Raw genomic sequence first — 13,957 nt, forward strand, 5'->3', positions numbered from 1 at the left:
TTGTTTTTACTATAAATAGGATATGTTTATACCACCATCAAATTTTTGAAATACTGTGCATCCAATATGCAACGGGAATCACTCTTAAAATTTACAGTTTTGATTTTTTTGTTCTATAAGAAATAGTCGTTTGTTAGTCTAATAATTCCTTTTTAGGGGGAAAAAAAGCTATTTTAAGGGTACCATGGCACTGAAGGCAAAAAAAATGTTACCAAAACCATCTTTTGAGCCTTAAGAAGCTACATAAATTTTTTTAGGAAAATCAAATTTGGTCACGATTACAGGACTCACACACACACACTGACATTCGCATTTATCAATTATATATTTTTCGCTTTGCATCATTTCACTTAGGATAGTTGTTGGTAGTAAGACATACCTTACTCACTAAGCGAATTAGTATTCAATAATGGTTCAAAGAACTTTAATCAGAGCTAATTATAATTCAGGCAATCAAAGTTCAGAAAAATAATTTGAGAAAAAGAAGCAGAAAAATCGTCAGCGTTGTCATACGTGAAGTGAGTCGATATTTACCATGGAGTCATCCGTTCAAAATTTTTAGGAAAAAAGTAGGAGTATATATTTTAATGGTTTATTACCTAACTTTCTCTTCTTGTGATAACTTATCCCATTCTACCGAGTCCCAATCAATACTCTGAAAAAAAAAATAAACACATATAAATATAGCTTAAATAGTAAGTTTTTGCAAACCAAGTAATGCATTGAGTAAAAACAAAAATTAGCAGGCAGAGATAAAAAATGAGTAGATGGATTATTAATTTTTTTATTGTTCATTGAGATATGTTTAAATTAAAGCCAGAGATAGGATTTGTGTAAGAACGCAAAGAATAGGTGGGAGCGAGACATATGGTATGCCTGAATGAAGACACTTTGTAATATCATAAATATAAAAATTGACAAACTGCCCAAATCGTGGGTGGTAAATTAAAACTTATGTATCAAATATAATACGTATTTCGGTAAAGTGAGTTTCCACATCTATTATGCTTGTACACAACGTGTGCGTATATAATTTTAAAAATAACCCATTTCTAAGAACTTTAGATATTATAATCTTCATACCTCAACATTTTTCCATTATAAAATGAAGAGTTTCTGTGATTTATACTATGTATTGCTTGTAGGAGTGAAAATGTATTGATGAATTACCAGGGCGTTTTCTCTCCTCTAAACAATTTTGAATAAAAAAATCACGTACAATTCGCAAAAACCATTTTTTTTCTAGTGTATTTTTTCATTACACCCCGTATTTATTTTCGTACCAGGGCGTTCGAATAGTCTTTGACCACTTGTATGATTACAATTTAAGAGGTTTTGTGAAGTTATAATCAAAATTTTACATTTATATCAGCTGAAAATGCATTTCTTATTAAGGAAACAGTGGATGGACCAAAAAGGTAAGATATTGTCACATTGTTCTGCACAAGCCAACGTCACTCTGATATTGTCTAGAGGATAAAAGTTAACTGGCATATACTGTAAAAGGTGAGAAAGCCTGTGGAGGATAGAGAAAGTTACAGGAATCGCCCTGGAAATGATAGACAAATAAAATTGACCTCAGAGGTTGTTAAAAATGCGTTTGAGGTCAATCCAACTATGAGCATATCAGAGTTTGCCAGGAAGATGAATTCTGTAAAGCTGTCCAACATGCTGGAGGGAGATCTCTGAGGTATGTTGAAAGGCCTCTGATAACTCAAAAAAGCTAATAGATGTCCGTATTGAACGCTGCAAGAGAATAATAAAAGACCTGAAACACAATGCTGATAGCACCATCTTTTACGCTGATAAAAAAAAAGACATTTACTGTGCATCCTCTCATTAACAAACAAAATGACAGGGTTATTTGCTTTGAAGCTGTCCTTAGAAGCCTTCTGTAAGACATAACATCCAGCCTCAGTGATGATGCTTGGTTTTATAGCCTCAACAGGTGACCAAATTTCACCAATTTGGTTTCTAACGGGCTACAGGTATATCAGCAGCTGATAGACCATTATATCTAAGATATTAAAGATCCATAGATCCATATAATCGCATACAGGAAAAAATGGTTCAAGTCTCATTGATCAAAAGCATAAATTTCTGCCCCAAAGATTTTTGGCCTCCCCAAATTAAGTCCTAAGCCTGTTGAATCCGCCACAGAAAAATAGACAACCTCAAAGCCTCTGCAATTGAAGTTATGGCCCATGGCAGTCCACTCCTTATCGAAGGAGGCCTTCATGGCTTCAATATTCGAATGACAGAGGCGCCCTCCTCTCGATATGCGGCCAGAAAGAAAAGTAGAAGAGATTGACATCGGGACTATATGTTGGCTACATCCTCTTGTTAGCTAAAAAGGTCTGAGTAATTTTTGCAATGTGAGTAGGAGTCCCATCTTGCTAAAAGACAACATTCCCGTCGGGGAAATACTCCAGTACCTAGAGGAACAGTTTGGCCTTGTAAACGTCGATGTACATGGCTGCCTTGAATCTCACTCCTATGACATTTATCATTTGATTTAAAAAATTCAAAAAGCTGCAGGTGCTTAAGATACAAGACAACCTATACAATTACAGACAGTTCTAATTTCCTAAAACAGAACCTCTCAAATCAAAATGATACAAATGTTGTAAGTGTCATGTTTTCACCCTGTACAACCTCATTTTGATAGGTTGTGCATGGTTATTTGTAGCACAATCAAAGTGGTCAAGGACTTTCTAATACTTTGTATATATATATATATATTCCAAATGAAAACAAAAGATGTTGGAGACTTATTATAATTTGTTTCAAATATATATATATATAATTAATTAGGTAATTATTAAACAGATACCATAGAATTAATATAGAGATCAACATATATAAATGATTAATACATAAAAATGGTAAATACAAGAATATTTTTAATAAGAACATCTAGATCAGTTTTTCTCAAACATGTCGTCCGTCATCTTGGAGAATTGTCCGGTGCACTCCAAAATTTAAAACCTAAGTTCATTACCCAATTTCATTTCAGAATCTCTATAGATTATTTAATAAAAAAGACAATTTTTCATCATTTTATAATTTGTGTACAAGTTTGTGAAGAGAATGCCAAAATTGAATATTCCGTCCATATACCAATGCTATAATTATTGACTTTTTCTTAATAAAAAGTACAAAATTACATCTATCAAGTAATTGATCAAAATTAAATGATAGTATCTATTAGTCATTGGTAATTAAAATGACTGCTTTATGGAGGTTACAACTTGTACAAGTTGTTAACTTGTATACAAGATATTTATAAAGTCCTTTCTTATTGATGTTTTTTAAACAGATCTAAATTTGAAAAAAAAACAAGACTTTTAAAAAATTTACTGTTCAGTCTGCTTGAGTGAAGTCGTTCAAGCCATTATTATAATAAAGAAAAGAAAAAAATCAGTATTCACAATTTTATTATTTGTTGTTGAGGTTGAGTGACTAGGGAAAAAACTGACCATTTGAAACAATATAAAATTGACTTTTTTCGAACCGATTTGAAAAATTAACGACTCAAATTAAGTCGATCGTTTCTCAAGTCGATGCTACACTGATTTTTTTGTTCAAGGGGTTTTTCGTTATCTCATTAACACATACAAGGCAATGTGTAATACATGTGGCGCACAAAAGCCTTTCCAAACTGGCCATGTGTACCACATTTGATACACAAAGCTAAAATAAATATGAAAGGTTCAAGGATACATATTTTAATTAAAATGTTATGCAAATTAATTCTAAAGTATTGTTCTCAGGATACCAACATTTTTCTACCGTTTCCGGACACAAAATTTGAATTGGTGTAAGATACTTTTCAACACTTTTTTTTAGTAAACGTATAAAAACCAAATCCTTCAGAATGCAATTTCTATGCCTTTCGAGAGGCGACTGTACGGTTTCCATTTTTGGGGTAAGTGATTGAGGGATCTAGATGTGATCTGGTCATTATTATGAAAGACAATTTTCAATTTTGCTTTTTATTATTTATAAAGAAAATTTTGTTCGGGGAGTGAAAGATGGGTTCAAAAATTTGTTGGGTGACGTCATCAGCGGTCCAATATATATTTATTATGCAATGTCAGAGAAAAGTAATGGTTAAAATAACGGTTTTTAATGTATCAATACCAAAGTGTACCGCACAACACTGATTCGAAGTTACACGCGTTTGAACATGTCCACCAGCTAGAAACCGCATATAAAAAAGATACACGTGGACAAACTTTATGGAAATTACATCATTTTAAAGGTTTTAATAGATTATATCAAGTCGATTTTTGGTGGGGCAACAGGCTATGCCTTATTACCCTATGGCCCCTTCCTTATTGTCGGTATCGATCGTTGTTCGTGGATTTATTGGAGTATGATTTTAGAGTTCCACTTTGCCTCTTTGCGTAATACTCTATCTAAATACTTAACGACAAACAATACTTTCAATGGGGCAGGTTCCATAGTGCAATGAAGCATAGTTCTACTTTGCCGTGGCCCCACCAAAAATCGACCTATTAAGTTCAAAATAGTATATACGCAGTTAGATGTATCTGCCAACTAAGGATAGGAGCATAAGGCTCAATTATAAAATATAGATGCCTCGCAGAGGGTATATTTTTTTTAATAAAAAAATATTTGAAAAACAAATGACTATTTAAAAAAATCTTCATATAAAATTTGGCCGGCAAAAAGTTATTTTTAAAATTAACTTGATTTTTTTTAAATAAGGAAATACAAGAGCCCAACACATTATCCATAAACTGGCAAGAAATACAAACAGAAAAGATACACCAATGATTTTTTGCGCTCTGCAATTTTTTTTCTATAAAAAGTTTGAGAAGTACTGATCTAAGAATAATAATGAATATATGTATAAATTTATATATATATATAATCTATTTAAAAACAAACCAACGAACAATTCCTTGATTATTAAGTAAGATAATCAAAAAATGATGAAATAAGAAAAAATATATTTGTATAAATTGTATGTCGTAAGGTGAATATGAAGAAAACAGAAATTGAGTGTAAAAAAATTAGAATTAGAAAGATTAAGCAAGGAATACAATATAAATAGAACATGCACTCTTTTGTGCTTTTTTCATCAACTAAGGACTATTTTTTTTCTTCAGTAAAGTAATTATCAAATAAAAAAAGGAATAATCATTGTTTACATATATTAGTTTGTTTACAAAACGATCGAAACTAATGCCATCTTGTAGCAAAATAATGCAACTTCCATAATGCTAATATTATTTAATATATAGTGTGCGTAACCGAAATCTGAGCAAGAATAAAAGGTTCGTTTTAACTAGAGAGTAGGGAATGGAGTTATAAATTTGAAACTTTTACGGAGGTTTTATGATTTTATGAAGAGGAGGTAGTAATTTAATTATTTGGTTTTTCTTTAAATTATGGAACAAACGAAACAAAACAAACTCCTGATTTTTTTCTGGGCAGGAATAAAGGCCAGGAACATTGACAAGCACACTATTGTGATTGCAGTTAGGGACAAATTTGAGGGACCTGGGTAAATTTTAATGATTTGACTTCAAAGTTTCCTTCGAGGCTAATTCATGGGATTTTTGGATGCATCTATGTAGCCCCACATTATCAACAGATCTGAATCTATTGGCTATAACATAGGGAGCTTTGTGGAGAAGGAATCCTGCCGATCCTCCCACAGGAATGTAGATAATCTGAAGGCTTCCATCATTGTAGTTTTGTATATTTGGAACAAACTATTAGTGTATAACGGGCATCGTATATAATACATAGTGTATTCAGATCTTTTGAAAATATAGGAATTTAGAAATATGGACAAAAATGTTGGGGACTTTTTGTTAAGCATTTTTTTTTAAATGTTGGTTAAAAATCAAGATTTTTTTATATATATTTAAAATAATTGCTCACGTTTAAATCTCTATAAAAAAATGAATGATTTTCTACATGAAACATTTTCAAACCACATGTGGTCTTATTATTTTTTTGGACGAGGCACTACGTTTGTAACATAGGAAGGTGTTTGATCAACCATCCATTATATGTATAACATTTGTAATAGGATTGATAAACTTTGCAAAGTCCTTATATTACCAAAACACGTTATTGGGTTAAAAAAATCGTATAGTCAATGCCTTAGGGAGTTATAATATTTTTTTGAGGTTGATTTATATAAAAAGTCATTAATTCCAGAAGATATTCATGACCCACTAGATGGAATTCAATTCGTTCATAACTATTCTACTAATAGACAAAATAGCCTTTAGTTGGTTTTAAAAAAGAAGGAAAAAAGAGTGCGCGTTCCAGGAATAGAGTATTCCTTGGATTCAGTAAGCGTATATGAATGATTAATTATTATTTGGATCAATTTTGTGAGGAAGAGCCACTGCCATTAGTGTTGTTGGCACCGCTGCTAGCAAAAACACAGTTGTTAATACTGCTACTACAAAAAACGCCGCCACCATTAGAGATGCTCGATGTTGAAATGTTGCTTGATGTTGAATGGTGATGATTTTTTGACTTTCTACGTCTTTTATGAACCGATTTCGGCGATTTTTCCAAAAACAGGGCCTCGTGAAAATCGTCAGAACTTAAATAACAGTCCTGAACATGAAGCACTGAGCTAAGAGGAGTAATGCATTTTCCAGACGAGGATGGAAACGTAAATTTGTCACCCTTTAATTAGAAAGGAAGAAAAAATAAATAAACTAATGATTATCATAAGAAGAAAGCCAAACACACCTTCAATGACTTTGCAGAATGCGGAGAAGGAACTGAAGTTAAGGGACTTGTTGGAGGGAGCTCAACAGATGAGAAACCCAAGGAAACACTACCACTTCCACAACCCCGAGGGGAAATAGAATTGGCAGAGAATTGAACATTTCTAGGAAGCGTTAAAAGGCGAATTTCTGCAGAAGGAGAAGAAGCTCTAGACAGATGAAGTGATTTAGACCCAGGACTCTTTGGAGGAGTGGATCGAGCAGGAACAATTAAGCTTGAGGAGCGATGCTGACGCTGTGTAGCTTCAGCTAAAATTGAAGCAGCTGAAGTTGCTGCAGGAGCCGCCGCAGTAGAAGCAGCTGCTGTGGCAGCGGATATAATTGCACTATAAGGACTACTTCGAGGTGAATACTGCTGCTGTAGCTGATTAGAAGGACGATCAGGAGTTCCTGGGCCTGTTCGAGAAATAGACACACCACTTATATGAATGGTTGGAGACTTATTTGACATAATTCCAACAGAAGAGGTTGAATGAGGCTGCTCTGATTGTGGTGTTTCATCCACCAATTTTACTTCTTCGGTCTCATCATCATCTTTGATAATTTGTATAGTCAAACCAGGACATTTATGAACGTAACGGGCATTTGTAGGCTTAGTTGGTGAGACTGGGGGCTTTGAAGAAGGTTCACTTTCTTCTTTGGAATCAACTTTATTATCAACCTCCTTTTCTTTATCTTTTTTTGTAATTGAAAGACTCTCCTCCGTGAGACTCATTTCCATATCCGTTGAATCACTGTCAATTTCGAAAGACTTTTGGCGTACGAATTTTGGTCTATTACGGCGCATACTTTGAGTGAGGGGATCTTGAACTAATGAGGATACATTTTGGGGAGTAATTGTTTCTTTAGAAGAAGTAATTGTCTCCTTTAGAGTCGTTGACGTGGAAGTGGATGACTCCTCCACCTCTCTACTGATTGACGACACTTTGGCAGAAGTATCTAAATAATCATCACTATCTATTATGTCGCCAGTGGACGCAGATCGTCCACGACTGAAAGCAGATGACAAACTTTCGTCCAAACACTCATCTTTGACTAAATCCTCTTTACTATCTTTCCGCATGTGCCCCACTTCATCCTTACTTCGTAAACTTTTCAAAAAGTTATTCACTGTTTGATCTGCAGAATCCGCTAAACCAGGTGAAGGATTGCAGTATTTTTCGGCAGAACTACAATAAGAAGAGCTCTCCTTTTTGATTTGACCACCTTTTTTCTTCTTCAGATCTTTGAGAGACAACTCAATAGCCAAATTAAGCTGTGGATCATCGGCAAGTATGTTGTCATCAGAACGACTCGCTCTTGGAAGCGTGGAAGGCCTACTGCGGCCCTTGATATTTTTATTACTTGAAATAATGACGTTATCAAGTCCATCCTGAATCATTTGCATGCGTGAAAGTTCGAGTGCAATTGTTAAACTTCGGCTATAGTCTGGATTCGAATCCTCATGAATCTCTAAATCCATATCAATGTGATCATCGTCCCCACCGCTTACAACTAATTTCCGACGATGATATCTTTGGTAAAACCTTTCAGCACATTGCATACTGCAAAACTCAATCCAATCTCTAGAAGAACTAAATCGATTTTTCATCGAACTACCTCCACCACTTTGGGAGTGTCTCATAGCTCTTGGTCTCTGACATCCAGGTCTTCTACAATAACGGGAAGAATGTGAATGACTACTATGAAACGTCTCATTCGGAATATCATCTCCACTTTCTTCTTGTTTGATCCACGGATCTTCATTGCCCATCCTAGATGATGAGGATGATGTTTTCTGTTGTTGCTCAGGTGGCAAAAATCCTCTATATGCACCTCTTAAAAACTCTTGACGTTTTCTACGAACCTTTTGAATCGTTCGAATAATTGTTTTTCTGGGAGTTCTAAGATAGGGGCGTGCGATCATCTCAGACAAATACTCTGTCACTTCCTCTAATTCATTTTGCATGAATTCAAAGATAGTTTTGCAATCACTTTTTCGATCTTCTAGATAGAATCCGTAAACGTAGGAGGCTCTAAGTACAGACCTTGCCTTAATAAGTTCCCAAACACCATCTTCATAAAATTTAGTATTTTTTCTTAGATCTTCTTCTGAATTAGTAGAACTGGAGGAACGTCGTTGTTTTGTACCTTCCTTATAGCTCAGAGAAGATTGAAGTAGCTCTCTCTTCTTCTTGGCAGAGTTCATAAGCAGTTCTTCCATCGTTTGTGAATTTTCATGATTTTTAAACCTTGTAAAAAAGTGTATAAATCGACTCATTTCACGAGTTTTCTTCATTTTGTCAGCCATTTCTTCTTTCACATTATTATTATTAATCGCGTGAATAAATCGATTACAGCGAAAATATCCTCCAGTGCCTGATGAGTGTTTTTTCCAGGACTCTAAACAAACCCAGCAAAAGTCAAATCGACATTTTGAGCATTTCATGTGATTACAACCATCAGTTTTTTGTATTGGGGATTTACAGTTGGGACATGGCTTTGAGTTTGTAATAAGCCACAGACAATTGGCGGCTTCCTGGTACTCTAATGATGAAGATTTCAATTCTGACGGATCCACACTTGATACCTTAGTTAGCCAAGATCTCCAAGCACTACAACCAATGGGTGCATGAGCTTCACGTCCACATTCAAAACAGAAAAAATGACCGGCTCCGCAATCAACAGCATGAGACATGGGAGGGAGCCCACTTGAATATTCCAAAGGCTTTCTTTCATTTTCAGGAAGATTTACAGCTCGATTGCATCCAGGATATGGGCACCACTTTATAGACTTGTTTGTATCAACAAATGCATTAATATCAAATGTCAAATATTTCTTTGCCATTTCCGGACTCACAGTTCTTTCAATGATTTCCACAGGGACTAATATTGTACAGTCAAATGCCGGACAAAATATTTGATGCGCATTTCCTTCTCTGATTTTTGTATGAAGATAATTTTTCCAGCAGTTTTTACAAAACTTGTGCCGGCAACCCAATTGAGTTCCTTCAGAATCCATCAAATCACAACAAATTTCGCATAAATATTCGTCTTCCCCCAGAGTAGTGTCTATGGAAGTGTTGAAGGATGAAGAAGAAGAATTAGTTGTATCAGCAAGACGAATTGACTTGACAGAAGGAGGATCAGAGTTTCTTTGTGCAGAATAAGGGGCTGTACTCCAGCTAAATGACAAGTAGCAATTGGATCCCTTATCCACTGATCTAGTAGGGTTTCTCGAGACCATTCACTGTGTCTGAGCAATACTTCGGCAGTGAACAAAGGAATATGAAGCATATCAGCAGTTTCCACAAGTAGCTGATCCTTTGCCTCTTGCAAATCCTGAGCCCGAAGACCCGAATAAACCTCTTCTTCCGAGCCACCATCTTCACAACTCGAGGTTCTTGCACCTCCACGAGACTCTCCAGATACAGATTCAGGAGTACTTGAAAATACCATTTTACTCTCGAGAAAGAGAGCAATTTGATGGTTATTTTCCTTTATCGCCAAATCACACGGAGTCATTCCTTCTGAATTTTCAACAAATAGATCCGCTCCATGAGCAACCAAGTACTCCACACATTTCTTTAATCCCGATTTGGATGCATAATGCAAGGCCGTATATCCAAAATTATCCCTTTTGGACACTTCCACTCTTTCTCGTTCTCCATTGCTCATAACAGGACCTCTCCAACTCAGAAGCAAAATGACGGAATAGGATCTTCTTTCAAGGGCTGAAAGAGACTTTTGCCGATTCACTTGGCAAACACAATGAAGCGCGGTTTGACCATAAACATTCGTCTTATTAGGATTTCCATTCAAATCGTTTAAAAAAGCGCGAATGAGGTGCTTCATCCCATGCCTTGCGGCATAGTGAAGCGGAGTATAGTGATCGTAGTTATCACCATAGCTAAAACTCGGCTGAAGTGTTTTTCGTATTTCTGGATTACTTTGATAGACTTGCATGGCGGCATATTCATCTCCATGTTGAAGATACTTTTTGAATTTGGAAGAAGCACTACCCATTCCTCTCAACTATTATGGTTGGTGTCCACCCTCTTTCTCTCTTCCTCTCTCTCTCCTTTCTCCCTTCGTCTTCAATATTTTATAGAGAATTAAGAATGAATGTGTAAGGGACTTGATTGATTGATGAGATGAGTAAATAGATTCAAAAGCCCAATAGCAATGGATATTATGATTACTCTCCGTACAAGAAAGAGAGCAATGAATTGGTTGAAACTCTTGGTAGAAACGGAAACATTCTCGCTAAGAGAGCTTCTTCATAATGATGAGAGTAATAATGAGAACGGATAGAGGACAATGAAGTAATATTGGAAGTTTTATATGATATAAAGAGAGGGATTGAAGAAATTTAGGGATGCGTTATAGTAAAACATCCAGTTATCAAGTAAGATCTCGTAAAACTAAAGAAATATTCAAATGATATTGAAGAAAAAGAAAAGTTCTACACACTAAAAGGTAGGGGCTTCCCCTCTCAAAAATGAGGCTGGTTGGTAGAAAAGAGGGAAAAAAGACAAATGTGGGCCTTGTTTTGCTCTTCTCTTTTTTTTCTCTCTCTCTCCCTTCCTTTTTATCATCATTTATTATTGCTACTCCTTTTCTGTTGTTGTTTTTCTTCTTCTCCTCTCAAACGTTGTTGTTTTTGTTGTGGGAAGGAACCCAAGTGTTGTTGTGGATGTAGTTATCGTTGTTGATTTTGCATATGTGGTGCGTCAACATCAAAACGCTCTTGAACAAAAATCAAGAAAAGGAGAAAATCCCAAATGATTACTTGACATCTTGACTTGACAGCATAATAATCTATATACAACCCAATAGTTCAAAGAACTTTTTAAGCCTATTGTAGTCTTATTATTCAAATTGCTGGGATAATTAATCATACTGATGCATTTTATCTATAGTATAGAATCATTATTTGATTTAAGACACTTATATTGGCCCCGATTTGGACTTTCAAATAAATATATCCATTCCTCATACTTTTATCGAGAGGATGAATTTTGGCTATTTTAAATACAATTTACTGACCACCCAAGGGGTTAGTAAGAATAATTTATTTATAAAATGGGTGATAATTTGTAGAAAATGATAAGAAATACCATTATAGCCAGGTTATTTGAAATACAAAGATAAACCATGATGTAATAGGGCTAGCAAAAATTTTCAATTTGATGTACCATACTTACTGCTGGGTAAGACAGATCAATATGACGTCATCGAGTATAACAGCGGTACTCTAACAGTAACAGTCAAGGAAGGCAATATATAGCTATTATTTGTACCAGTTATACTCATTGACGTCCCCCTATTAAAAAGTCTATTGAAGTCGAATATTTGTAGGAAAAGTGTCACCTTTTATTTCCATCAACCTTGATTATAGCTACCTTTTTATGTTGAAGGTCCACATATATAGTTACAAGTTCGAAGGAGTAAAATCCTTTTTGGACATAACTAAAATTATTTATAATATAGTTGAAGAGCAAGGGAGTTTATGCGACTCTGAACCATGACTTCATAGGGCTCTGTTTCTGAATCAAGTCCGAGTCCAAATGAATCTGAGTCCGAGTCAATTATGAGTCGACAAAAAAATCCCCAGCACGAACAACTTTGTCTACTTGTATGTATTTCGCAACTACTACCCCCCAAACTGTTCAATTGGCATTAATAGTCAAGTCTAAGATATTGAGTGATGATGTGGTCCATCAACACAAAAACAGTTACAAAAATCAAGAGGAGTAAAAATTCACAAAATATTAGATATATTTTTGAATATAGTTCCAAATATTGCCTTAGTTTTGTCTCCATCACAAGATTACATATGTATAATTTTTTTTTTGGTTGGAATTTTTTTGAAAAAAAAAAATAGTTTTTTAAATATCCAATTTCAATATGATAAATAGGAAAAAAGCCAAAACCCATGGCTATTCTAATAAAATAAAAGTTTTTGCCAAAAAATTTGAAAATTTAATTCCAAATATGAAATTTTTCCTCATTTCGACAATCACCAAATTGAATTACGATGAATCAAATTGATGTAAAAAGGTATTTTATGATTATTAAAGTGTTTTTATTGAGTCTGTATTCTCATCTGAACTCGACATATTTCCATTTTTAGGCGGAAAAATGATGAAAAACGACACTCTTCTTGAAACCATTATAACTTATTCCTCATTCATAACGATAGGGAATATCATAGCTCATATTATAGAAAAATATTCTATCTTTTATGCAAAAAACAAAAATCTATTTAAAAAAAAAGGTATTTTTTGCGTAATCCTATTATTTATAAAAGTCCGTTTTTATTCACCGTACATTAATTTGGTGATTGTCTTAACGATAAAAAATGTCTCTGAACGATAATAATCTCGAATTACTATCATCTCAAATATTTCTGAAACTAGACGACCAAGAGAAAAACTGAGATCAGTTTTGGATTTTGCGCTCAAAGATAAATTATTTTCTTGGCTTAATTCCATTGGTGGCAATTTTTAGATATCTTGCATAAAATAGTTTTGATAGATAGTTTTTTAACCTATAAAAAATGTTTTACAAGTTTTTTTTCTAAAATCCTCAAATGGAACAAAAAAAGATAAACAATTTTGGAAAATTTGATGATCCATGTATCTTTTTATCACATTTTCAGAATGGAAAGATTACATTTTTAATATGTATGTATCTTTTTTTGCTCCATAGGATAGCTTTAGAACGAAACTTTATTAATATTTTTTATGGGGTAGAACATTATCTTTTATAATTAATAAATGTAAAATTATGATTAATGCTCTATTTTACTCCTTATTGGAAAATAAAGAACTGGACGTGCTACTTTAAGATGACAACGTAAAGAAATGAAATTTTCCATAGTTAATTTTCACATACCCTGTGACAAATATTCTGAATTAACCCTAATCGAAATTCAATAAACGTTGAAAATCAAACAGGTCTAACCTTTGCTGGTTGTGCAATCTTGGAGAAGCAGTTCTCTATGCCAATAACGTAATTAATGGCATTTTTGACCTTGTAATAAGTCTCTCTGCTCGTCAAGTTTTGGATCTGTTGTGTGTTCCACGTGAGGAAGGGACGCAATCTCTATTCTTTTGTCTCTTTCTGAGGCCATTTTTGGATTGATTGTGTTAATTTTTTATGGAGGCAGTAGGAATACACTCATT

At 34.3% G+C, this 13,957-nt stretch overlaps 2 protein-coding genes across 3 annotated transcripts in view; both read right to left on the reverse strand.

The window, feature by feature from the left end:
• Nucleotides 1–13,957, reverse strand: part of LOC121119807 (E3 ubiquitin ligase RNF121) — a 59,575-nt gene that overhangs the window by 20,686 nt on the left and 24,932 nt on the right. For both annotated transcript variants that reach the window (XM_071889775.1, XM_040714603.2), the window contains one exon: nucleotides 600–655. In XM_071889775.1, the coding sequence (XP_071745876.1) occupies nucleotides 600–655 (56 nt within the window). The remainder of the gene's footprint in view (nucleotides 1–599; nucleotides 656–13,957) is intronic.
• LOC121120145 (uncharacterized) lies at nucleotides 6,235–10,793 on the reverse strand. The gene is made up of 3 exons (XM_040714986.2): nucleotides 9,938–10,793; nucleotides 6,751–9,869; nucleotides 6,235–6,684 (listed from the first exon to the last, which is right to left on the reverse strand). The coding sequence occupies exons 1-3, from the start codon at nucleotides 10,791–10,793 to the stop codon at nucleotides 6,373–6,375; spliced, it is 4,287 nt and encodes a 1,428-aa protein (XP_040570920.1). The 3' UTR covers nucleotides 6,235–6,372.

The sequence above is a fragment of the Lepeophtheirus salmonis genome, chromosome 6, assembly GCF_016086655.4.
Source record: "Lepeophtheirus salmonis chromosome 6, UVic_Lsal_1.4, whole genome shotgun sequence".
In the NCBI taxonomy this organism is placed as follows: Eukaryota; Metazoa; Arthropoda; class Copepoda; order Siphonostomatoida; family Caligidae; genus Lepeophtheirus; species Lepeophtheirus salmonis.

Excerpts from the sequence above, each read along its gene's own strand:
- LOC121120145 (XM_040714986.2), bottom strand. The coding sequence starts at position 10,793 with ATGGGTAGTGCTTCTTCCAAATTCAAAAAGTATCTTCAACATGGAGAT. Across the intron at positions 9,870-9,937 it reads TTTAGCTGGAGTACAGCCCC|CTTCTTCTTCATCCTTCAAC; the intron begins TTATTCTGCACA and ends ATACAACTAATT. Across the intron at positions 6,685-6,750 it reads ATTCTGCAAAGTCATTGAAG|GGTGACAAATTTACGTTTCC; the intron begins GTGTGTTTGGCT and ends TTCTAATTAAAG.